General features: G+C 37.1%; 1 protein-coding gene across 1 annotated transcript in view; it reads right to left on the bottom strand.

Moving 5' to 3' along the window:
- LOC104361158 (sodium-driven chloride bicarbonate exchanger) overlaps positions 1–17742 on the bottom strand; it is a 111073-nt gene extending 93331 nt beyond the window's left edge. Inside the window, exon 1 of the mRNA XM_042784412.1 lies at positions 17332–17742. Within this exon, the coding sequence (XP_042640346.1) occupies positions 17332–17412 (81 nt within the window). The 5' untranslated portion in view covers positions 17413–17742. The remainder of the gene's footprint in view (positions 1–17331) is intronic.
- Between the last annotated feature and the right edge of the window lie 9116 nt (positions 17743–26858).

The following is a 26858-nucleotide window of genomic DNA, read 5'->3' as shown; positions in this document are numbered from 1 at the left end:
AGCAAAAGCCAAGATACTGTTTAACATGACTCAATAAAGAAATATCATCTTCTACAATGCTGCTAAGGATTGTACTAATCAGCACTGGCTCCAAAGAATTGATCTGCTACTAACCTGAGACTGAGCACACGTTCCAAGTAATAATGCAATTCCTGTAACGTGCAAACACAGATAATCATTGCAGGCATTAAATCTGAGTACATACTATTGTTATAAATTTAATGAGACAAAACAGAAGGAGAAAATGCACACATGAATAAAACAAAGCAGTTTTACAGAGAAGTAAATGCTCATCAATGCATGTAGTTCCTGTGTTTATCTACACTGAAGCATCCTGTGCTGGTTATATACCATTATGCACAACACAGCCACTATGAATTGATGCATAAATGAATGCATAATCACTAAAATATTTCCTTATCATTTAATAAGGAATCTTCTTTCTTAGAAAAGCCATTTCAGGTAGAAACAACATATTTATTACACTTGCAAGGCAAATATATTACTTTATTCTTCATCCTATCCAGCTGAAGACAAGATTTCTATTTAAAGAAGATAGAACACTGAGGCAAAATAGTGACTTATTTTGTTGTAGTAGCTAGATGCCCTCTTCCTGTGTCTGCACTCTCCCACCAGAAAAAAAAAAAAAAATAAAAAAAAATAAAAACCCACCCACCAACCACAACGTTCTCACTCAAAAGGTTTGACAAACCTGTTGCAGTATTGGATATAATAATGAAGTAATGGACTGCTAAATTCTTTCTGGATTCTAGTACCTGTTTTAAGCACCTGCATTTAATTGCAGCTGTGCTTGCCATCTTTTGTATAACTCAGAGCAAAATTATCAGGAATGCCTAAAAGATGTAAGGGCCTTACAAAACTTGAACAAGGCACTGAGGTAACTGTGTTCCTTTGAACATTTTCAGTCATGTTACAATTCTCATAACTTCTACCCTTCCTTCCTATCATGCCACATCTGCTGCATTTGTAAGCTAATCTTTATTCAATTCCTAGTTTCAGCCAGACCTCTGAATAAAAAAAAAGACAGTGTTCCTTACTGCTAGTTAAGGGATGTAGGAGGTGGGTGACATCTTTATGACTGAGATTTTATTCCCTTTACTTCATAATTTTCTTTACTACACAGTCAAATACTTAAAAGTTATGGAGGTAAGAACAGCACAGATTTCAAACTGAGGCATGGTTCTTTTTGCCCCTGTGTTATTATTCCTACATCTTATGTCATCCTAGTCCAGTCCCATTAGCTGAAATTCTTTTCTAGCTTCATAGCAATGGCTATGTCAACTACTAAAGAGAAGTCCAACAGCATGAACATGGATGTGAAGGCCTTATCCAAAATGCAAGTGAGATTTACTTTTAGGTTTTCTGGGCTCTCTCTTGGCCCAGTGCCAGGTGAGAATAGATCCAGAACAGCAGCATTATATAGATATAGTTTGAAGTTAAACATGCTGAGTTTAGCCTACTATGAAATAAGATATTAACTGCTGGGCAGCAAATAGAAAAAAAGTAAATTATGTTAACTGCTAGTTTCTTAATCAACAGTAAGATATATTGGGTTTTAAGTTGAATACACTTCCTATCTCAAAGGATCTGCTTTTGGCATCAAAGATGACATGCTTTCATATTTCTTTACCTAGAAATAGGGTCAGGGAGAAGAATCATAGAAGGCAGTCTTCTTGCAGCAGCTACTCATGTGGAAGTAGCAAGTGCAGAGATGAAAGGAGGTCATGACCAACTTATCACAGCCTATTTTAACAGCAGCTGCAACAAGGAGAGAGGATTTTTTTCTATTCCTTTACAGCCACAAAAACAATGAAGTCTGGAGTCTGCAACTTCTACATACAAATGTATGCCAACCATAGTTCAAAATATCACCCTTTTTTTTGACGTCATAAGCTGTGGACAATAATAAACTAACTTCCTCTCTCAGAAACTCCCATATAATGTTCAGTGATTCTTCTGTTTTTCAGTCATATCCACTATTTTCAGTTGTATTTGACAAACACTCTCTACAAACACAATCCAAGGATTAATCAAGGCAGCAGGGAGGATGTTCCAGGATAGAGATATTCTAAATCAATTCCATAATTAATTCCAAATTAATTCCATAAAACTTTTGGCACCTAACTGAACTTGTCTTAACTAAAGATAACATCACCATCAACTTCTCTAATAGTTAATGCAAAGAGATGAGCGCTTCCACAGGATAAGCAAGATCTCAGGTAGACTGACTATCACTGAAGATGGGCTGAAAATTGTTGAGATTTAGGACTATCTAATTAGGACTATCTACAGAGACAGGATAGTAAACTAGATGGACTGCTAGTTTGAGCGTGATCATTTCTACGTAGTCACACTCATCGCTAACCTTCCAAATAAGTTTGCCAACACCAGTAATATTGCTTCTCTACTAGCAGTGAAGATAGCCTGCCTGAACCAAATCTAACTGCAGTGTTAAAAAATAGTATGACCCTTTTGTCATCCATTGCCAGGAAAAAAAAATAACAGAATACTACACAATTTTCTGTTGCATGCCCAAAGATTAAATTGGATTCTTTGTGGTCATTCAGAGTTGTCTTCTAGATGATCTATTATCCTCCTGAAGAGAAAATAAGATTGTGTTTGGTTTGTTTGGGGTTTTTTAAGCAGAAACTTATAACTAACTTCCTTGAAGACAACTGACAAGTCTTTCTTGAACAAAATGCATCAATATAAATTTAGGGTTTGGTCTGAAGAGTTGACAAATCATCTATATCTTCAGGGAGTAACTTCAGCAAAAAATCCAGAACAGATGACCCAGTACTTCTCATGTCAAAAGATTTGGTTGACCTATATGATTTTGTTGTCATGAGTGATTTTGTTATCAAGGCAACTGTAATTGGTGTGATTGAAAACCAGATTTGTATCACTCAGAAATATTCTGCTGCATGCAAATGAACAGTTACCCTAATGAAAATACCTTTTGCACTCTCTATATAGTCACAGCATAAGACAAAAAAACCTCTCAATCTCATAATTAGACAATGACATTTTGATTATCTTTGCTCCCACTCTTCATCTGTCTCAGGTCATCAGTAAACCACAGCGACCAGTGAGGGCAATGACACAGAAAACAGTTTGGAGCCACTCTATTCACAAAGAAGATAAAAAATAATTATGTCCTCCAAGCCACTGATGATATGATCTGCTATCTGAAAGTTCAGGTAGTCTAATTAATTCACATAGGAATTAAGAAAAGCAGTAAACAGTGCGGGGGGGGGGGGGTGGGGGGGTGGAGGTGGGGTGGGCAGGGAGGGGAAGGCAGTAAAGAAATAAGTGAGATAATGAAATTGATAGTGTGTTCTGAGAAATAACAGCACAAATAAACAGATTTCAAGTTTGAAGTTACTGGTGTATCACTTGTGCCCAGGGAATGAAATATTGCACTGTAAAGAGAATTTTCATATCAAAGACTCACTCAAAATATACTGGGAAAGTGATCATGACAGTGGACTAGGTAACGAGGGATTTGTATAGTTTAAAAGTCTAGATAGCATAAGCACACAAGATATACATTCAGGAATTTGAAATATGCTGCCAAAGAATCAAAGGTAAATACGTATTATAAATAATAGTTCAACTAGCCTTCCTATCTCTCAGAGATCTAAGAATTACACTTGTACAAATTGTTTGTCTGTAATCTAGAAGCTTTGAACATCCTCATTTCCATGACCTTGTTGTTCTAGACTAGTTAAGATATTTAACAACAAAAACAAGCTCAAAGTTAGAAACAACTGATATGACTTTAACAGCATGCTTTATATTGAAATTACTGAACATCACTTTTGGAAAGGAAAAGGGACAAGTATTACTACAGAGTAGAAAGCAAATGTGAACATGGCATTACCAGTTTGTACATGTTTCATCAGTGCTTCTATATGAAATGATTTTATTCTTAGAAAAGAGAGTTATTATTTCATTGTAAATTTTTTTATAATGCCACTAAACTGATAGACCCATATGCAGCTCCAGAGAATAGCACGGGAGAATACAACTATCTCTAGAGCTTTGAAGGATATTAGCTAACCTTTAACTACTGTCTACTCTAGGAGTTTGGGAGTCTTTTTGGTGGTTCTAGCTGTGATATTTGAAATAGAAAGGCTGTCACGATTGCGTTCCTGTTTTAGTAGGGAAACTTTTTTGAAGCAAAATTTTTTTTCAACCCTTCACACAGGATGAGGGTTACCTTTTATTTACATTTGTACTAGATAACTGGTATAACATTAAATTTCATCTTCCAAACTCCTTCTCCTTGATCTAAATATCCCCAGTGTTCAGCATTTTCAGAAAATGGCAGAAATTACTAGATACCTAGTTTTACTGACACAAGTAATGAAATTTTTGAATTACATATCATTACTTTGTTTTCACGTTAGAGCAGTGTAGTGAAATTCATTACAAGCACAATGATGAAAAATAATTTCCAGAAGATTCTCTTCATACCCTTCCTTGCCAAGACACCACCATCTCCTTTTATTAAAGATTTAAACATTATGCCGCAAGCTACCTGAGTCTTTCATTTATTACTGGTCTGTACCAGGCTCAGTACAATAGGCTGCTCCTCTTCTGCCACGACCTCCATGTAGGTACTAAGTAAAAAATAATAATGTCCTGATCTTTATTTTGTTTTATAAACATCATTCCTTAGACCTGCAAATTCTGCCTACCTTGTTTTTAACTAGCATTGTTACTAAATAAGTATGTGTATGCATGTGTGGAGAAAGAAAAATATTGTCTGTGGGCTCCTTTGACATACATACTGCAAATATATGCATGATGTGATAGTGAATAATTCTAATAAATTACTTTATTATTTCAATAGTCATATAATTTAAAAGATGCATCACAGCTTGTACAAACAATAAATAGCCTCAGAATAAGAATACTTGGCAAACTAAGTATAGTAAGATCTGTACAACACACTTGCCCAGTCATTAACAGGTTATACTTAATTTTGTAGGCTACAGAAGGAGTTTTGAGGAGGAGCTTCAACAAAGATCGGGCACAGTAAGAGAAAGTGTACTTATGGCTGTAAGATGAGTAGTAATTGGGACATCAAAACCAATACTGCCAGTAAAGCAAACATAAAATTCAACTTTGTGGTAAAATCTCTCTCTTGGAAGGGAAAGGAGAAGGCAAGTTGTAAAGCTTTGCAAGACTAGAAGTTTGTATTTGAAATGATGAGTAGACAGACTTCAAAAAGCAAGTGATGTAGGCAGAGTGATAAGCAAAGATGATATTAAGAGCAGTATTCAAGTGAAGGAAAGCTGTAAGTATTAACATCAGGCAGGCAGATGAGATCATAACAGTCACTGTGTTGAGATGATCAGGCATTCAATCTGATTTATGGCCACATGGACAAACAGGAACTGTCAGACCTCTGAGCTGCACAGAGCAAGAAGAGCACATCAGGAAGGAAAAGAGAACCCAGGAATTGTTTCTGACATTTTTAAATTCAGGTGACCACTGAAGACCAAGAAAATTTTCTGAGCTATGTAGAGTTTAACTGGAGTGGGGGAAGACCACTAAGAGGCAAAGTAGTGATGTCTTCATAAAGATTATGCTTACGGCTATATTATCTGAAGTAAGGCATAGAGGAGGCTGAAAAGGCTGAGGATGGATTCCTGAGAGATCTAAACACACACCTACATCAGAAAGAGGAGGAGGGGGAGAGGAAGACCCACCCAATAAGAAACTGAATCTGAAAAGCAAAAATCAACAAGGACAAAATGACAAATGTCTAAGAACAACAAAATTTAGTGACGACTATAACATAGCATTGCAGAGAGATGACAGATGGAATGGAGGAGAATAAAGGACTAGCCTGGAATTCCTCCAGGAAGAAGTCAAGTGGAACATTAGTGAGATAAATTTCAGTGCAAAAGACAGAAACCAGAAGTGAGCAGTTCTAGAAAGGCATTAGAAGACAATTGTACAAAGCATACTAAGGGGGCAGGCAGATGAAGGAGGTCTAGGGATAGAACATTAATCTGGTGAATAGAAACTTCTGAAATTGAGGGTTGTTTTGTGTTGGATTTTTTAGTATGAAAATACTTAGACATATTTCTTGTGTATGGGAAGGAATTCAAGAAGAGATACAGAAATGAAAAAAAAAGAAGAGCAGAAGATCATAAGGTGGATAGGGACAGGGATAGGTTTGTTGGAACAGTTCAAAGACGACAAAACAAAATCTTAATGTCTGTTTCAGTAAATGAGAAGGAAGCTCAAATTTTGACCTTAGTTGGTTGGTTAGTTTTAAGAAGTTCACATGGAGAGAGGGAGGAATAGATAAGCTGAATGGAGGGCTGTATGATTAGCAAAAAATACAGAACAGGCAAAACTGCAAGCAAAGATACTCATAACAGATAACAAAAATCCCAGAGATTAAGAAATATAGAAAGTCAGCAGAATCAAAAGATTTTCACCAGAGATAGTCAGCAGTATTTCTGAAGCATGGCAGATGGCATTAGGAACTGAGAAAGTAGATACTGGGAGTCAGCCAGGACCATGAATTGTCAGAAGGGTATGGAAGTGTAAGAGAAGAACAAAAAAAATAGAGTCTAAAGGGATAAACTGATAGAGGAATAAAGGAAATAAGAGCAGAAAAGAATTCATCAAGATGGACAAAGCAGAAGTTTTACAAAGTCCCATTCATGGAGAGAGAATAAAAATGTTGAAAAAGTTCAAATAGTAATCACAGAGAAGGAACTCGAAGAACACAGTGCATAGAGAAGACCAACTCAAGTGTGTAGCTGATTTGGCACAAGCTATACAATTCAAATGAGAAACAACAGCACCCAGGCAGCTATAGAGTTGGATAGTTATCCATATGGAAACTGAAGGGTGAGAAATTATGAATGGGAAGAAAGTTGCAAGTCAAAGTCAGACAGAGAGATGGGAATAGGTAGAGTTGTGTGCATGTAGACCATAAAAGCATTAGAGGCAGGCAGAATAAAATTCTAATGATAAAAGGAAAAAAGAAAAAAAAAAAAAAAGATAAAGAGCTAGAAGGCTAGGAGCAGGCAGAGCTTGAGAACAACATCACAGAAATGCCAACTTCTTTGACCCAAATTCAGCGTGGATATTGTTGGAGGTAACAGTCTCCACAGAAAGGACCATAGATGAGGCAGTGTTAATAAACAAGGGAACAATTTTCTGTGGGCTGGAGAGAGCAGCAGGAGGCAAAAAGAAAACCTCCAGGTTCCAGTAACATTCCAGAAACATCAAGAAAATAAAAAGAAGACCTAATAGTGGAGGAGATGAGGAGTTTTGCACCTGAAGGGAAAAAAAGCAGCAACAAGAATGGCACAGAGAGGAGGCTGGTCTGGAGGCAGATATAATTTAAGCAAAAAAGGAAAGAACAGAGAATACCAAAAGAAGTGTAATCCAGACATGAGTTGATATAAGAGCATGAAAAGCATCAGAAAGCAGAGAGATAAACAAGCACAAATAAAGCAATCAAAAATAAGAAGAGAAAGGAAACAGTACCATCCTGATTGTTGCTCTTTCATATATCCTGAAACTTGTTATCTGAAACTGTTACATATACTCTCTCTGACATACATTAGTTGTTTTAACAAATTACATGGTGATTTAAAATGCTAGTTTATAAGGATGATTTGCTATGACATAGTTATACTAGGAAAAGATTTAATCCACTAAAGCTTATATTGCATGCCAAGTCCGTACAAGCAGTATTGGTTGAGGCATTTTATACTTGTACTCTCTGTAGCTATATCAGAAGTTCATGCCAACATAGGCTAATAAATCTTTTGTAATGTAGAACTGGACTAATCTGAGCCCTATTCCCCCAGGAATTTTAATCATATTTATGGATCATTTGCCAGAATAGCATACTGATTGCTTAATTCTTCTCAAGATATAGTACACAAGAGAGTAAATAACATCACTGGCCAAGTGTTATTCTGCATCCTTGGATGTACAGCTGTCTAGGTTCTTGGGGAGGGAGTGTTTGGGGGTTTAAGGAGCTTGTTTTGTTATTTTAAGCCTACTTATTCTTTTCCAAGCCCAACATCACGGCTAATATGTCTGATACTAAACTTTACAGATGATTGTTTTCAAGTTGAAGATTTCTGAAGGCAAATGACGGTAAACAGAATGAGATCAGCTAATGCATTTTAAATTATACCTATCCCAGGAAGTTACAGGACTTTTGGTCCCCAAATAAAGGTGCAATCAGGTCTTCTATATATGGGAACTACAGATCTCAGCTAACGCAAAGGTCTAGGAGTGAATCTGCCTAAGAAGGAAGAAAAAAAGACCAAAAAAAAAAAGGAGGGGGGGGGGGGAGGGAGGGAAGGGAAGTTAATTGAAATCCACTCCTTCCCTGTCACTCTGATACGCTATTAAAGTCACAAACATGCACACTTACAAAACAAAGAGGCACCAACACTTAGAAAAGGATTAAGAGTTATGTGTAATAATTATATTTTGTTTGAAACATTTACGGTCTACTATAATTTCATCTCCTGATGTAAACATGGCAGAAATCAAAACTCAAAAAAGCAAGTTTGTAACCCACCAGGATTACAAATCTATTTCCAAGCAGCAGAATTCTCAGTAGACTGGATCACAACAAAGATGTCACTCCCCAAAAGGTATGTGAAATCCTACATTAACTTGCATCTTCCACAACTCCTGTGTAGTCAGCAGGAACCCAGCAGGATGGGAGCTAGGTAAGATTCCAGGTAGTTTTTATTTTAAGCTATAGCATTGCCCTGAACTGCAACAGAACACTTTAAAAAGTGCGCATCCTAAGAGTTTTCCTCTGCTTAGAAACAGAAAGAGTGTATTTTAAACTGGGACATAGCTCAGAAAAAGTCAACAAGAGACTAGAAGCAATAATAAGAAGTCAGAAGAACGGAACTGAAATCTTCCTTGAACCTTTGTCTTCAAACAAAAAAGGCCCAAAGCTTTTACAAGACCACTAAAGACTGAAACTGCATCTCACTGTACATCTTACATTTGAACTGAAGAATTTTTCATAGAGGGGAAAAAAGAAGAGAGAACCAGAAAAAGCAAATGTCCCCATATCTCTGTTTAGCAGTGGATCTGACTTGCACAGGGCAGTCAGGAAGCCTGCCCATTCACCTCACAATCATTAGAATGGCCAGTTTAGCTTAACTAGCACTCTATGCCCATTTATTATTCATCCACTAAAAAAATAAGGGGGGGAGGGAGGGACTAGCAAGTGACATATTTAATTAAGAAATGTCTCCTTTTCAATGGCATAAAGATCAAGTCAATAAATCCTATGTATAGTTTCATTCACAGATACTACTATTATTCCCTTAAAAATTTTATGCATTGTTATTCTCATTATTGCTCATTTTTCATCACTCTGAATCACAAAAATTATCCTCATACCAAAGAATGATAAAAGATTAGCAAAGGTGTGATGACTTTTTTAATGTCTCCATGAAAAAATGGGAACTCTTTGTGACATTATTATCTTGTATTTTAAACACTTTCTCAGTGTTCCTGCTTCCTCGGTTTTCTTGTTACTGTTATGCTGCATTACATTTCTGTGGAGATCCAGCCAGCCTAGAAATGAAGAGGTATTAAATTTGCATATTGTTCCAAAAGAATTACTCACAAGATATTTTAGTCAACAAAACCCATTTATCATCCCAAATTCTACAGGTGAGACGCAATGTGGTGTGTAACATCCTTACTTTAAATCACTTCAAGTAATTCAGTTCAAAGGTACCAGCACTCACCTTCGAACTGGAAGACCACACATATGTTGTTAACTTCTAAAAAGATTTCCAAACAGAGTCTGTAAACAATCAACCAGTAAGCCTGTTGCTGGCAATGGGCAGATTTAGAGAAACCATTATAAAGAATAAAATTACAGAGCACATATATACTGGATATATTGGATAACAACTGATCCTGTCAAATGTTCCAGGGAAAGACATGGCAACACATATATCTGAAGGAGATGTGCAGTCCTGTGCTGAAATTGTCCTCTGACGAGAGACTAGGAAGTTATAAATACACATAAGTTCAAACTGAGCAGAATTGCACTAGGAAACTGATGAAGCACAGAAAACTCTGCTTTCATTAACACAGACAGTCTCCCAAGTGAGGGTTATGGAGCATGGGGTGCCTCTTGTCTTGGAAATGATGCGAGTCCTTGCTGTTTTCTAAGAGCAGTGTTGTTCCACAATTGTCTGCTATGTCAGTGTACATCATTATGCTTATCCCAAATATGTAAACTGTAAGGCAAGGGAGGAAGATGTATGGTGATGAACATGCTGGGAAGGCTTGATCATCCATTATGGCAACAGTACCAGCTCCAACACTTAACCAATTTAGCCAGAGGGCCTGAATCACGTTTGCTATGACTGAACAGCATAAGAGATTCTTCAGTCCACCTGAAGAAATTTTATGCTGTGCATAGTGGAAGATAAAGGCACATCCCTATATTAAATTAGAGATCTACAGGTGTGTACAGTGTAGCCAAGCAAAGACGGGAAAATTAAAAGGAAATTAAACCAGAAATTGATAATGACATTTTTATGGACATAAAAGGAGGCCCATGAGGGAAATAAAGTCTAAGTGATTACCAGGGAAACTTGTTTATAGCTGATGATACAGACATTGCTAAAAATGTAAATTTAATCCCTGTCTCAGCAATTGCAAAGGATACTAAAAAGGAAACAAGGCTTCTTATCTGTTGAAGCAGACAAGAAAAGGACCCAGAGCACGTCTGAGATCTGTGCTGAGGTTGCTGCTACTGTAGATGTTCATGACACAAGGCAGTGCTAGTAACTACTTTTGACAGCACAGATTATATCTCTCACTGACATCCACAGCAAATACGCATCTTTGCATTAGAAGTTTGATGGCTGAGAAATTTCAGCATATTTGCACCCTAGAAAATAGAAAACCACTCAGAAAAGAGGAGGAGGAGAGCATAAGGCAGACTGGGCAATAATCAAACCCAGTGAGTCACTGAAAGACACTCACTAGCAGCAATAAGACATTCACTGCAGCAATGAGAAATACGTGCAGAAGGACTGGTGACGGTACACTGAGATCTAGCAGAGGGGACAAGTCTGGTGAAGGCAATGAGGCAACCAAGCTCCTGGAGAAAGAGGTCATTGCTTCCTTCCGGAACAAAAGGAGAATGCCAAGACAGCTTTTCATTTTCGTATGTTTCACATTTCATATGTTTGGTAAACTTCACTGTCAATATCCAGCTATATCCATTAAATCCTGTGCCCTGGTGATCTAAGTTGTATATCTGACATGTATTAGCACAACTACCACAACTGATATTCTAAAGATAAGATCCACTCACAGTTACCAGACACTGAGCTTCATCCTTAGTAGCACTCAGAGAATTAGGCCTACACTTGCCATGTGGAATCTAAGCACCCAGAAATAATCTTAAACAGAACATACAATGCCATAAGAAATCACTATATTCTGTCATTGTTATAAAACTATTTTTTTGCATTTTCCATATGTATTAGATTTTTCTAATAATCATTCACTGTACTCCATTAAAAATGTTAGTGACAGTCAACACTGAGGCCATACACCTACCAATCTCCACTTCCTTATATACTCAGAGTTGACTAAAACTAAATTTTAAGTTGTGATATGTACAACTGCTGTTTAAGACACAAATTCATGCATGAAGTCTAAAATTTTATGTTCACCAAAATTTATTCCTGGAACAGGACTAGAAAAGTTAGATGAACAAAGGGGAGAAGAAAAGGGGAAAGAGAAGTCTGATTTATTTTTTTTGTCCCAAGTTTAAAGTATTTCATATAACCTTAACAGGAAAATAGAAAATAAACACTTAAATATCTTCAAAAATTGAACTAAAGAGTGACATGAGCTGGTATAACTGACCTGCATGGCTAACTGAGACAGGAACACCCCCCCCAAATCACAGACAATCCCCTCACATAATAAGCTTGACATCAGGTCTCCACCATGTAAATTCCTATCTCCAAACAGACTCCACACCTGAATGGAATTGCTCAGTTGCAGCTCACTTTACTAATACCAGGACAAGGTATTCTTCTGCTGTTCTGCTTGCAGGATTCGGGCATAAAAGTGACATTCCTTTTCCTGGAAAATTCTAATCGCAGGAGTGGGACATAAAACTGATATTGCCTTTGTTAGAATAGTTTTAATTGGATTAAACGTGGATGCAAACCATATGGGTATGATTTCTTGCAGGTATTTTAATGACTCTGAGTGCCTGCATAAAATCTTTAATAAAGATAATTTAAACAAGTGAACTCATTATGTTATCAGGAGACAAACAAATGAATCTTGAATCACTGAAGGCTCCTATATACATTTTTGTTTTATTTAAGTAGCTTAGGGAAAAAGGGGAAAGCTATTACAAAAATGAGCAAATTTTTACAATACCTCAACACTCCCTCACTCCCTCATGTCACTTAATGCCTGTTTTACATTTTCATTCAATGAAACAAGCTGAATATTTTGTATCAGTTGATGGCTGCTGCATCAGTTGAGAACATTTGAGAGCTCTGTGCATGCTCTGAGTTTCCACTAGAGGTTAACAAATAATTTTTGGTGAGTTGACTAAAACACAACTTATGAATCCCTGGAGTTCATGTTCTCAGGTTCCCATAATTTACCCCCCCCTTTTTTTTTTTTTTTAATAGTGATATCATACTAGATGATATATTTTTATTCAGTTACTTTAAAATTCGCTTAGGTCAAAATATTAAAGCTTAATCTTCCCCATTAGGAGTTATTCTCTGCTTATACCAACTGGCATCGGGGGACACAGATTCCATATAAGACATTCCAAAACAACAGGAGGTTTTATCGCTAAAACAACTGCCGTGAATTAAGCAAAACTATTTTCAAAGCTTTTCTTCTCCATAAGATTACCAACAAACATTAGTATTTACAACTTTCAGTGCATTCAGCCCTTATTTTTTCAAGTATTCCCGTCCAAAGTTTCCCATATTTGATTGATCAATTAACAGACAATTCAAATTACCTCACCAGGTAATGTAATTCTGCCCCTCAGCCATGTTGAGACATAACTGGAGCACTCTGTTCAGTTCTGGGCTCCCTTCTTACAAGAGAGATATGGACATACTGGAGTAAGCCCAGTAAAGGGCCACAAAGGTCACAGAAGGAGAGGCTGAGAGCACCGGGACTGTTTCAGCCTAGAGAAGAGAAGGCTTAGAGGAGTCTTATCAGAGCATACAAATACCTGACTGGGGGAGAAGTAGTGAAGTTCTTACCCAGACACCTCTCAGTGGTGCCCAGTGACAGGGCAAAAGGAAATAGGCACAAATTAAAAATATGAGAAGTTTCACTTAAATACAAGAAAAAACTTGATCCCTCTAATAAAATGGGAATAGTAGTATTTCCCCACCTTATCATCAGCCATAACTTGTAATCTCTTACTGGTACATACATTTTTTAATCAATTAATGAAAGTGATGCTTGCCCTTTTTGAGTTGGGCTGAAATCAGTATGGCAGAATGGAAAGCATTATGTAGCTTATTCTGTAGTTTATATTGATTTTACTAATTAAGCAATCTATTGAAATTTATGGATCAGCTTCTACTTAGTTTCTACTGAAAGAAATTATCATGAGACCAAAGACACTGATCACAGTAGTATAACAGCCCTCATGTTAATGTTTTTTTACTAATAATTTTACTGAAAAGTTAAGTAAGGCAAAATAAGTACAGTTTTGCAAGGAAACAAGAAACAATATGAACAGGTCATATTATTTATGAGGCTCATTATGATAGAGAGAGGAGGGGAGAAAAAGAATGAACCATAGCTGGGATTGCTTCTCTCCAAAATGTCATTCTAAATAATGCATCACCATTCTCTTTTATTGTATTAATACGGTCCACCTTCCCTACTACTGCCTCCTAGGTGGTTCTAGCTCTACAGGAATTGGTTGGGGCTAATTATGACTATTTTAAATTTTTTCAACAGATTACTGTGGCATTGTTGTGATTTATTCACATTTTCGTATTACATCCCAGAAAAATTCCTTCAAGTAGTCTTTACTCAAATTATCACATGGTGATATTCTTGAAACACTGGTCATTTAGCTATATATTTTGTGACCCTGCAGTTAGCTATTACATATTTGTGTTATGTTACTGTCTGGTTCAGACTACACTAAACCTTCCCTAATTCAGGTCATTAGGCCCAATGACTTGGTATATGAATTCAAATACTAAACGAGGAGAATTTGACCAGAGAAAAGGATCATCTCTTGGGAGGGAGACTAATGTGGGACGAAAAGACCTGCATTCCTTCAACTCACTCTGAAAACACTTTTTGCTTCTAGTGTTTTTTTGGCATTTGTGAATGTTTGGCCACAATCTCCTATTTGACCTAGTGTTGCCACTAAAAACTGGCACTATAACATACAAAAAAAGTCAGTAGTGTGGAATCAGAAGGGCAGTCAGTAACAAGTAAAAGCACTATACAACCGAGTATGTGCGTGAGTGTGAACATTCATGTTTAGAATTGGTAAGTGACACAGATACTGGGCTTCTTGCAGCTTGCTAGTTAAGACTGTTCCTGAAACATTCATACAGAACTTGGCTTCTTTATAAGATCTTCATCATCAAGTTCTGTAAAACGGAACGTTTAAAGATAGGGAAACACATACTCACAGATGTGTAGTCATTATGCACAGTCAAAGGGAAAGAATTATTTAGTTAGAGAGATCCTTCTTTACACAGCATTCTGCAAATACTGACAGTTGCAGTCAACTTGAAGATGGACAGTATAGTTTTAAAGAAGACATAAAAAACCTTCTTGTTAAGTCAGTATCAACACACTGCCACTGGATTAAGTGTTTCCAAATTTGTGCAATATGACCAAATATCAGCAAGTATATTTTAAACCTGGCAGGGGAGTTAAATAAGCAAAATAGTTTATAGTTTTAAGTTTTCAGACCACTTCAGTCAAATTCCCTGCTCCCATGTGTGCATCTGTATGTTGCTGCAATTCCTTCTCTTACGAAAGAACTTCACTTCCTTAATACATTCCTCTGAGGTATCATTCCCTAGTCCATCCAAATTAAGAGGGACCTATAATGGGACTATGTCCTTTGAGTGAAAAAACAGTCAGTAATATCTTTGTTTCAAAATGGAATGACCTAAACACACACTTCCTCAAGCAAGCATTCTTCACCAATTTATTTTCATCTGTAGATACAGTTTCTATCCTAAACAGGCTGCAATGGATGACTATTGCACTACTTGGAGATTAGTATCAATGATACATTTCAAAAATACCCACTGAATACAGTTTGCAGAATTAATATAAATGATGAAACAGAATCCAGGATACACACATGACATACTGCTATAGCTTCCAGTTATGCAAAATTCCATGGAGATCTAATTATTTTAAATGAATGAAGAAGACTTTGAGAACAACTTCAAAATACAGGTAGGTCAAGATTTTAAATTATACTTGACTAAGGAAAGCAAAGAAGCTGGGGGGCTGGGTTGGCCCTATTAAAAAGTCCATAAATACCCTGCAAAGCACCAAAATACCATGAAACCAATACTTTCAGGAATTTCATTCCAATGCCAAGAAACAGAATGTACTCATTGTGACTAATACATTAAAATACTGAAAATAAATTCTAACAGATTAAGAAGATCTTGTAGCAAGTGAAAGATATAGTTAAATAATTCCAAACCTAATCAAAGCCTGAGAGCAAGGCAGTCTTTCCCCATAATTAATAAGAATGTAAGCTGGATAAGTAGACTGGGAAACTATAAATTATGGTCAGTGAAAGTAATATAACATTTTTTTTAAAATATATTTTTAATTACAAATTTAAAACCAGCCATTTTTGCTGTAGCAATTTGCTGCACATTCTTAAGTTTTTTTAAGTGGTCTTCTGCAATCTCCCACACACACGTTTCCAACAAAATGTTATTAAGTGGGGGTGAAACCAGAATACAGTTCTAAATGCAAAATCAAATCCATATTTTACATGTTTACATTTATAGGTAGAAATATGAAAACATTTTTAAATCTTGATCACTTAATCCTGTAACTTTGGGGTCAGGAAATATCACCCACCACTGCCAATCTGCAGTTCACTTATATATGAATATTGTTGTTCCACAAGGGTAAAGCAAGCAACAGAAAAAATTGCACACTACTTTCAGGCTTCAGCTGAGCTTTTAAAACACATGGCCAAACACGTTGCCATGGAAATGTTCTGCAAATACATCTAGAATTTCTTAAGATGGAGCTGAATATCATTTTTAAAAATAAACTTCTCCTACAATTCCAAATATAATTGCTCTATGATGTATTCAAGGGAAACAATGGCTACTATCTAGCATTTATAACACCTAAAGTGATAACAATATCTCCAATTCTATTTTGTGTTCTATACATGAAAGTAGGCCACTATCTTCCTATGTAAAATACCCATATACTTGGGTTTTTATGTACTATGACTTTCCTATCTATCACAATACATTAGCAAATACAAAAGTATCAGCTGAACAATAAAGTTGGCAATAGTTAAAAACAAAAAGGATTAGACATGCTTCAGTAAAGTGAATTTGCTTTTAAATAAGATTCTAAATATTTAAGTTATTAATCTTCTCTTTTACAACCCATTAGTATGTGTCACTGAGTACAATAATTAAAAAGGGGAGAGTTATCTCACCAAACTTTCACTGTTATGTTCAGTGAGCTATTTTTAAAACTGATTTGAAATGAAGCAAAAAAAAAAAATCTACTACTGCAAAATGAAGCAAGAGCTGTGCCTGCAGAATAGCTCAGTCCTGTTACACAATGTGATACGTTGTTTTAAATAACCTGCCACTGTAGGTAAACAGTTGCCTTATACTGCATTTCATATGACAAACACACACATTCACAATATCTTTGTGCACCACATAAAGATAAAGCAAAATAAAAATGCAATACAATCTTGTCATTTTACTTTACAGCAAAGGTATAACCTTTTACCATGAATTAGTTAAAGGAAATCATATTCACAATAAAAACAGGTTGAAAATATATATGGAATAACCATACATTGTTGAAATAGCAATTAACAACATGTTAAATTTTCAAGATATACATTGCCCTGCTTATGTAAACAGTCTATCCTATAAACCCTGTAGCAAATCCAACATGAAGCAATTACACAGACAAAGAGATTGTAAATGACTGAAAACTGTAAAACAAACCCTTGTGTTAGAGATATTAGTATAAACTGTGAGGTCATACCTGATGACTTAGAGACTGTAATGTCTCACCGGTTCCCAGCTGCATGACCTTTCTATTTCCAGAGACCCCCAAAAATTGCATTTCCTGTCTTATAAAAGTACATCACAAACCCATCTATCTTTCAAAATCTTCTGGGCTAGTGAAGAAAGCATTAACAGCCATTCTCTCCATGAGCAAGTGCTGGAGTCATTACCCTTAAGATATCAGACCTTAAATATAGTTTCCTCCGTGCGATTACAGACATCCAGTAGTCAAGGAGGCTGACACAGCTATATCACTGATGCTGCTAATGCCATCTGAAAACAGTAAGCTTACTGCTTAAAGCGATCCTGCATCATCCAAACAGAACAAGCCACATCCTTCAACTCCTCACTTGCATTTTTTTATAAAATCTAGCGCTGCCATTATAGATTTTGTTTTCATCTGTGGTCAGGTAGAGGAGAAATTAGATATTATGCAACGAGCTTTGCATTAACAAAAGAAAAGCAGCAGATGAAGTGACATATCGAGGTTATCAAATTTTGCTTGCATGACCACTCCTCAACAAGCACTATCACCATTCTGAAGAAGCATCACAATCTGATCCAAAGGAAAATTACTGGAAAGAGATTATAAACAATTCACAAGCAGCAAGGCATTTAAATACCTCTGTGGTACTGAAACAGCTTTTTATGCAGCCTTATGAATCCTACTCCCTATTAAATTAAAAACATTGCTTGCCTAAGTATTCTTAGTGTTTATTTTCAATAAATTGCACGATAACTGCATTGTTTCCATTACTCCCTGCTAGCAGGCAGAAAACAGCATGCCTTGAAAATGTGCCAGTATTATGACAGCAAAAATGTGTTTTGATATCAAACCAAACAATCATGCATGGGATTTTTCTGATATGAGAGACCTTTCAAGCTAACAAATGTACAGTATCCTCCTTACTAATTTTTAAATTATGAAGACTACAAAATAATAACCTAACTTTTCATTAAAACATATACTTGATGCAAATCAAATTGGTTATTATAAATCATTATTTATTTTTATTGTTGCTATCATTATGGCAACAAACTTATGCAAACAAAACAAATCACTTCACAGAACTAAGATGAAACAGTGCCACCAACAAAGTGGAAAGAGTTATCATTTACTAATTCCCCTGAATTCTAGACCCACAGAAAAATTATTCATGTTCACACAGTGAGAAAGTCCTATTAAGGCACTCAGTCCATATCCTTAAACACACAGGAACATCCCCTCAACACATACTGAAATATATTGCTACCGGTCAAATTTTACAGACAAATAAAACTTGGAGGAAAAAATCTTCCCTAATTTAACTACAGCTTACATGTTTTTCAAGTGAATTGGGATGTCCTTCTTTACTTTGAAATACAAGCAGAAGCTGAAAATAGAAGTAAATGGTTCTAAATTAATTCACCCAGACCCTATTCTGTTAGTTTAACATTATTATTATACAGTTGTAGTAATTGCTCTTTTGAGTAACTTCAAGTTAATTAAATTTGGCTTATAGTCATTCACATTATGGCACTGATAAAAGCAAACTGGTCTTATCCATGAATACCATATATTTCCCTTTAGAGAGAGAGAGACTGTCTGCTATCAATTTTTAATTGATTCACTTTATACAGTATGCAATTTCCTCGACGTAAGGACGCTACATCTACAGCTAAGGGGAACTCAGCCATACATTTGCACAGCCTCTGGTGATATGGCCAGTAGCCTAGCAGAGGCTAGTCACTGAAGCCCTAAGAGGCTTTAAAGTGACATAGGGAACCAGATCAGGCCAAACTTGATGCTGCTTTTTATACCCTCCAAGAGAGTTAATCTTGATGCCCAACAACCTGACACTGTCTTTTTCCTGCTGATGATAGTGGCAATCAGGGTGCCAATTTGAACACTGTAAATATTCTTGAAAGCTGCCACTTTTAAGGTTTTTCCAGAATAACTCATGAAGTCACTTTCAACTCAGAAAATATTACTAAATCTGTGTCCAAAAGATATAAAAACATACACACAAGGAGACAATGGGCCCTTCAAAAAATAGACAAGAGTGATTCAGCAGTAAAAGAAGGGGAAAATAGCCTTCCCCACATCAGTATGAAATGGGAGTATCTCTCAAGGTAATATGGTTACTTCCAAAGGTAATTAACAAAAAAAAAGACAAAAAACAGCAGCATTAAATATTGTTATCTACTCCTATGCAAACACTCAGTTCTGCAACACTATATCCTGATCAGTAGCTACTTACAACTACATAACAGAGTACAACCTTGCATCTGTAAATTGCTGGCAACCACTTCCAAGTCCCCACAAGCCACCTAGCTGGATATGAAGGTCAGCAAGATGGTAAGAAGTGATCAAATAAAGAACCATACGTTGCCAAGCCAACTTTCATAAATATTATGTAGGCTCTCTCTCTGTGCAAATCCTATACTATGTAATGATCTGCACTTAAAGACTGAAAAATACAAAGCTAGGAGCTATAAACAAATCTGTCAGAAACATCACTTAAGAATTTCTGCTCACAAAGAGAACATAATCTCTCCCCCAGCTGGACATTTGAAGAATTTAAGAGCTAGCAAAAGACAAGACAGAAGACTATTTTCCTGAGTTAGGTTAAGATCTCAGTACAAATTGTAAACACACAGTTATTTCTTCATGCATATTATCCCAGCTAGTAGAACCTTTTCCCAGAAGTTATTCCATGTTTTTCCTCACGACAACAGAATTACTATTTTGCAGAAGCAAAAATTTTAACATTTCATTAGCAGTGTTAAAACAGAGAGAGGGTAAAACTATAATAGTATTTTACAAATTATAGGTATTTATTGTGAGATATGTTAAAGCAAAAAACGGATAATCCATTACCTTTATAATATCAACAGGTATCACATTATACCATACAAAAACATTACTCACACTAATAGTTTGCTTTAATTTCATTTTTCTTCACAGGAAAAAAGAAAGAATAAAAAAAGAAAAAAAGTAAATTCAGAGTTCCTGTGGATTATGCAAGGTGAAATAGTGGTCACTTTGAATGTATCACAAACCAGCTTCATATCAAAAAGACCTGACATGAGCAGTGTGTGAGCAAACAATGGAAGCTCTGTCACTCAACTTCTTAATTTAAAGTCATGTCTGCTTGTATTAACGATAGAGAACATTTGAGATCAGTGAAAGATATTGCAGATTGTAAAAGTAAGGTGAGATGATGTAGTGATTTACCAAAAGAGTTGGAAGAACAATACTGTCACATATTCCTCAGCAGCATTTTGGGGGGTAAATTTTACTATATATTTTTATTAATGATCACATCATAAGTAGTATGAATGATACCAAAAATCAGAGTTTTGGTTTGTTCAAAAATTTCTGATATTGGAAAGCACTGATAATGTATGAGGAATGGAATATCACCAGGAAGACATGGATTACCTTTAGGACCAAAAGAATAAAATTGAGGTAAAATTTAATAACACAAAATGCAAAGATGTGAACTTACAGATTATTAAGATTCTTTTAAGAATTGAGAGTTCATCAGTTGAAAATTAGTGGATGAAACTGTGGGGACAAAGCTAACGACAGAGTAATTATGAGCTACTAACATAATGTTCCTATGAAAATTAAGCTTTAAAATTATCAGTGAGAATATTTCTAGTACATGGACATCAACATTAATACAATAACATGACATTCTATAAAAATCTTACTGTTCCTTATTCTGATCATCTATGCCTAAAAAAGAACTTCAAATTGCAAGAGATAAAAGTTTCTACAATGATCAGGGAAATTTTGAGAAGCTGAAAACATTTGCTTTGTTTAGCTTAAATGAAAGGGGGAGGTCTGTGTAGGTGTCAAGGTAGAAGTGCCAAAGAAAAAGAAAACATATTCAAGTAAAGGAACAATTTTGGAACAAGCACAAATCCATACAAAGTTGTCATCAATATTTGGGGGGGGTTTTAACTATCAGAGGTTGAAGGTCTGCAGAACAAGGAAATCAAAGACCAAGACTGTGCCTTTCACTCCTATTATTTCTACAAGAGACAATCATGAAAACATAGACAAGTGAAGAAAAAAAGCAGACACTTAAGGTACAGCAGAATTAATAACAAGGGCAGGACCTAAGGAAAATCAGGAGACTGCCCTGGGGCTCAACACTGACAGGAAATAAGTTTAGAACCCTGAATCAAAAAAGAAAGAAAAAAAAAAAAAATTGTAACAGTTGGTTTCTCCAGTACTCAAGGCACCAAGATCCCGTCTCAATATATAAAATGGTATTAACAATATAAATAGCTCAGCAATTTCTCTTAACCAAAGTAATTCATCAGTTCTTAAATTTCAGCTGATTGCTTAGATCAACAGAGATTAAAAAATATCTTTGTACTTGAGTGGAATAAGCTCAAAAGTAATTAATGATAGCCCATTCCCCTTTAATCCTAATGATAGGACCGTTTCTATTACCTTTCTCTACTCTACACATATATCTCTTATTTAATTCTCCCATTAATTTATTGGGGGGGGGGTGTGTGTTATAAAGTGTAAATGCCCTTTTCTAGGCAAAAAGGAAAGTCATTTAGAAAATACAAGTTTAAATACATTAACTCAGTAAAAACTTGTTATATTTTATGGACATACTTACTATGTTCTCTCAAATGAGATACTGTTCAAAGACTCTCCTTTTGTGATTATTTCAACAGACGTTACATAAATCTAATCCGTTCATCTGTGGATAACCATGACTGTGGTTAAAGGAAACTTGAAACATTTATGAAACAAAATAGAAAATGAGCAGAGGAAGATCTGAACCATGGCTGCATAGTAAAAATTTGCAAATGAACTGCTTGGTTCCAATTCTGCCTAACAGTTAATGTAGCTGTATCAAAACCTGCTGTTCCAAATATCCCACTGTCAATGTTTCTGTATCCTAGCACTAAAACTCAAGCTTATATCTCAGGCCGGTCCCTGAGGATCCAGATCACTGCACTACATGTTGCTGACACATTAGAATAAATTTATAACACACAGTTTTAAAGCAATGAAAAGAAATGAATATTCCTATCCAGTTTTCTACCTTCAAATACTACTTTAAAATGTCTGACATCCCATTTCCCAGAAGAAAGTGTAGGAGAAGGCAGACATCTCCTCTCTCTCAGACTCCTGAGAAGCAATCCCATACTTACAGTATATACAAGACACGGTCACTTATATTTGTTCTTGGAAAAATACAGACAGTAAAGAGTAAAAAATCTCCTCAAAGTTTGCAATCCTACATTTATTTTCTCAGCAAAAATATATGTATATAAATCATGTATTCTAGAATTATTTATAAAATCAGATTGAAATTATAAATATTAAATCATCAAATGGCTAGGGGCAGAAAGGTCCTTAAAGGTCATCTAGTTCCAACCCCCCTGCCATGGACAGAGACACCTTCCACTAGACCAGGTGGCTTAAACCCCCATCCATCCTGGCCTTGGACTCTTCCAAGGAGGGGGCAGCCACAGCTTCTCTGGGCAACCTGTGCCAGTGTCTCACCACCCTCACAGTAAAAAGATTCTCCCTTATATCTGATCTATATCTAGCCTCTTTCAGTTTAAAACCGTTACCCCTTGACCTATCCCTACTCTCCTGATACAGTCCCTCCCAAACTTTCCTGTAGGCCCCTTTCAAGTACTGGAAGGACGCTATAATATGTCCCCAGAGCCTTCTCTTCTCCAGGCTGAACACCTCCAACTCTCTCAGCCTGTCCTCATAAGGGAGGTGCTCCAGCCCCCTGATGCTCTTCGTGGCCTCCTCTGGACCTGCTCAAAGCAGGTTGATATCCCTCTTATGTTGGGGGACCCAGAGCTGGACACAGCATTCCAGGTGGGGTCACATGAGAGCACAGTAGTGGGGGAGAATCACCTCCCTTGACCTGCTGGCCACACGATGCAGCCCAGGATACATGGTTGTTTTTCTAGGCTGTGAGTGCACATTGCTGGCTCGTACTCAGTTTTCCATCTACTAGTGCCCCCAAGTCTTTCTCCACAGGGCTGCTCTCAATGCACTCATCATCCAGCCCGTATTTGCACATGAGATTGCCTTGACCCATGTGTAGAACCTTGTACTTGGCCTTGTTGAAATTCATGAGGTTTGCACAGACCCACCTTGCATGCCTGTCAAGGTCCCTCTGGGTGGCATCCCTTCCCTCCAGAGTGTTGACTGCACCAGACAGCTTGGTGCAAACATGCTGAGAGCACACTCAATCTCACTGTCCACGTTGCCAACAAATATGTTAAACAGCACTGGCCGCAAAACCAACCCCTGAGGAACTCTACTCATCACTGCTCTCCGGCTCAGACATCAAGCTCTTGACCACAAATCTTTGAGTATGACCATCCAGCCAATTCCTTATCCACTGAGTGGTCCATCCATCGAATGGACACCATATCTCTCCAATTTAGAGACAAAGATGTCATGTGGAACAGCGTCAAATGCTTACTACAAGTCCAGGTAGATGACATCAGTTGCTCTTCCCTTACCCACCAACACTGTAGCCACATCATGGAAGGCCACCAAATTAGTCAGACACAATTTGCCCTTAGTGAAGCCATGTTGGCTGTCACCAATCACCTCCTTATTTTCCATGTGCCCTAGCATAGTTTCCAGGAAGATCTGCTCCATGATCTTGCTGAGCACAGAGGCAAGACTGACTGGCCTGTAGTTCCCCGGGTTCTCTTTATTTCCCTTTTTTAAAATGGGAGTTATGTTACACCTTTTCCAATCAACAGGAACTTTTCTGGACTGCCACGACTTCTCAAATATGAAGGACAGTGGCTTAGACACTCCATCCACCAGTTACCTCAGGACCCACAGATGCATCTCATCAGGCCCCATGGACTTGTGCACCTTCAAGTTCCTTAGATGGTCTCAAACCTGATCTTCTCCGACAGTAGCCTTCTCCCAGGCCTCACCTTTACCTTCTGCATCTTGGACAGTGTGGCTGGAGCACTTGCCCGTGAAGACCGAGGCAAAACAGTCGTTGAGTACCTCAGCCTTCTCCATACCCTGGGTGAACAAGACTCCCTTTTCCTTCCAGAGAGGGTCCACATTTTCGCCAGTCTTCCTTTTATCACCAATGTACCTGTAAAAGCTTTTTTTATTTACCCTTCATGTCCCTGGCCAGATTTAATTCTATCAGGGCTTTGGCCTTCCTAACTTAATCCCTGCATGCCCAGACAGTTTCTGTATTCCTCCCAGGCTACCTTTCCTTGCTTCCACCCTCCATAGGCTTCCTTTTTATGCTTGAGCTTGTCCAGGAGCTCCTTGTTTATCCATGCAGGTCTCCTGGTGTTCCTACCCGACTTCCTCTTTGTCAGGATGCATTGCTCCCGAATTTGGAGGAGGTGATCCTTGAATAATAACTAGCTTTCTTTGGCCCCTCTTCCCTCTAGGGCTTTATCCCATGTTACCCTGCCAAAGTCTGCTCTCTTGAAGTCCAGGGTAGCAAGCTTGCTGCGCACCTGCCTTGATGACCTAAGGATCTTGAACTCCACCATTGCAGCCAAGGCTGCGCTTGAGCTTCACACTCCCCACCAGCCCATCCTTGTTAATTAGAACAAGGTCCAGCGTAGCACCTCTCCTCATTGGCTCCTATATCACTTGGAGAAGGAAGTTACCATCAATGCATTCCAGAAACCTCCTGGACAGCTTATGTGTGTTTAGAAGGTGAATAGGTTATATTTAAAACAACCATACCTTCCCTTTACTGACTATAAAGAAAGCAAAACTTTCCACCCTTTTAAGCATCTCAACAGTACTGTAACTTGTGCCATGGCCTGGGAAAACCTTTATCCTTTTATTAACTATGGACATGGTTGACTAAGGGCTTAACTTGCAACCACTGGGGATGCTAGAATTGATTACAGGAAAACATTTTCCCCTCCTGAAAAAGGTGATGATGGAGTATGGACTCCATGTTGTACAGCACAACAAAAATTTATTTTCCTGATAAATGAAGAAATAACAATGTAATCAAAAAATGCTGGAACCTGTTAGCAAAGAAAATGCTACCAGCCTTTCCACAGAAGGATCAGGACAGTTGATGCTGCTCTGGGTATCTCCCAAATATTACAAAATACTGAAGTTGCAGCCTAGTTATAATGCACACCTCATACCTCTGTTTCTTTTAATCCTTCTCCTCTCTCCCTCGTCCCTGAAGAGGAAGGAAAAACTCCTTTTTCTTATGAAAAATTTGTCAGTTCACTAATCCTAGCTTCTTATCCGCCTCAGAATAGATCTGACTTTTCTAAATATTTTGCATTAAAAAGTTCTCTTTCAAATAAGAGAAATGTTAAATTTTGACATATAATTACCATTATCCTCTCTGCTACCAGAAAATGATGGCAAAATGCCAACTTGCTTGTCTGCTACAGATAAGACATTTCCAAGCTTCCAGCCTTCCCTTCAGAGAAAACAGAAGGGGAAGACCAGCCAGGAGAAAGCCTACCCTGTCAGAAGTTTTTCCTGTAAGAAATAAATTAATATTCTCCCAGCAGAAATCATTTTCCTCCGAGCCTGAGGTAAATGATATGCCTTACCATATGTTATGATGGTCCTTTCAAGAATGACAAATTTGATGAATTTTTCCTGGATGGTCTTTCTCTCATCCAATCTCTTCTCATCACCTCCAGTTTCTGCTGCAGGCAAACTCTCAAGAGGCATAAATCAGCATAGCATCACCAAATTATGTAACTTCTACCCACTGGGGATTTAGCCCCTTCTATTTCAGACTTAGCACAAAAAAAAAAAAAAAAAAAGTGTCTGTGCATTCTTCAATAATCTTTTTGATACGTGTAGAGCTTTAGAGAATTACCTCGACACATTACTGAGCTTCAACACCAATACACCCATTGTGAGCTGAGAACCCGGTCATTTTTCTTAAAGGAATAACTCTAAAAATATTATGTCCAATTACAACATATTCAGAACTAAATCAGATGAAACACTGCTTCAGTTCAAACAGGGAGCAAAAAGGCAAAAGACACTTTCAGGCAAGTTTATTCACTGTTTATAAAAATATCAGCATCCTGTTACTTTGAACACAAACTCAGCTGTGCACTCCTCATTAGTTTACCTATTCTTCTAAGCAGTCAGAATGTCTGAATACCTTTGCAAATCCCCAGCTACCAGCTTATTTGCACATCATTTGTGCATCACGGTCCTTTGAAAGTTTTACTTTCATCAATAAAATATAGACAGGCAAGACAGCTATAAATACAGATATTTTAAAAATCCATCTACCCACACACACTTAAAATTTTCTCATTTGCTATAAAATATATTGATTCTAAATGAAAATTATAATAAAGATCAATTTTAGCCAATATTACCCAGTCAAGGCCCATCCAAAAAGAGAACTGCTAAACACATCAGTTACCCTAAAATCTTCCTAGCTGTTTTAAATACTTGTTTCAGTCATGTAAAACAAGTGGGTTTGAAAACTTAAATATTAGAGCACAAACCTAACACTGGTC

This window comes from Tyto alba, unplaced genomic scaffold (genome assembly GCF_018691265.1).
Source record: "Tyto alba isolate M040663 unplaced genomic scaffold, T.alba_DEE_v4.0 Super-Scaffold_7, whole genome shotgun sequence".
Classification (NCBI taxonomy): Eukaryota; Metazoa; Chordata; class Aves; order Strigiformes; family Tytonidae; genus Tyto; species Tyto alba.
Note: the sequence above shows the minus strand (reverse complement) of the source record. Positions and strands in the feature narration are given on the sequence as shown.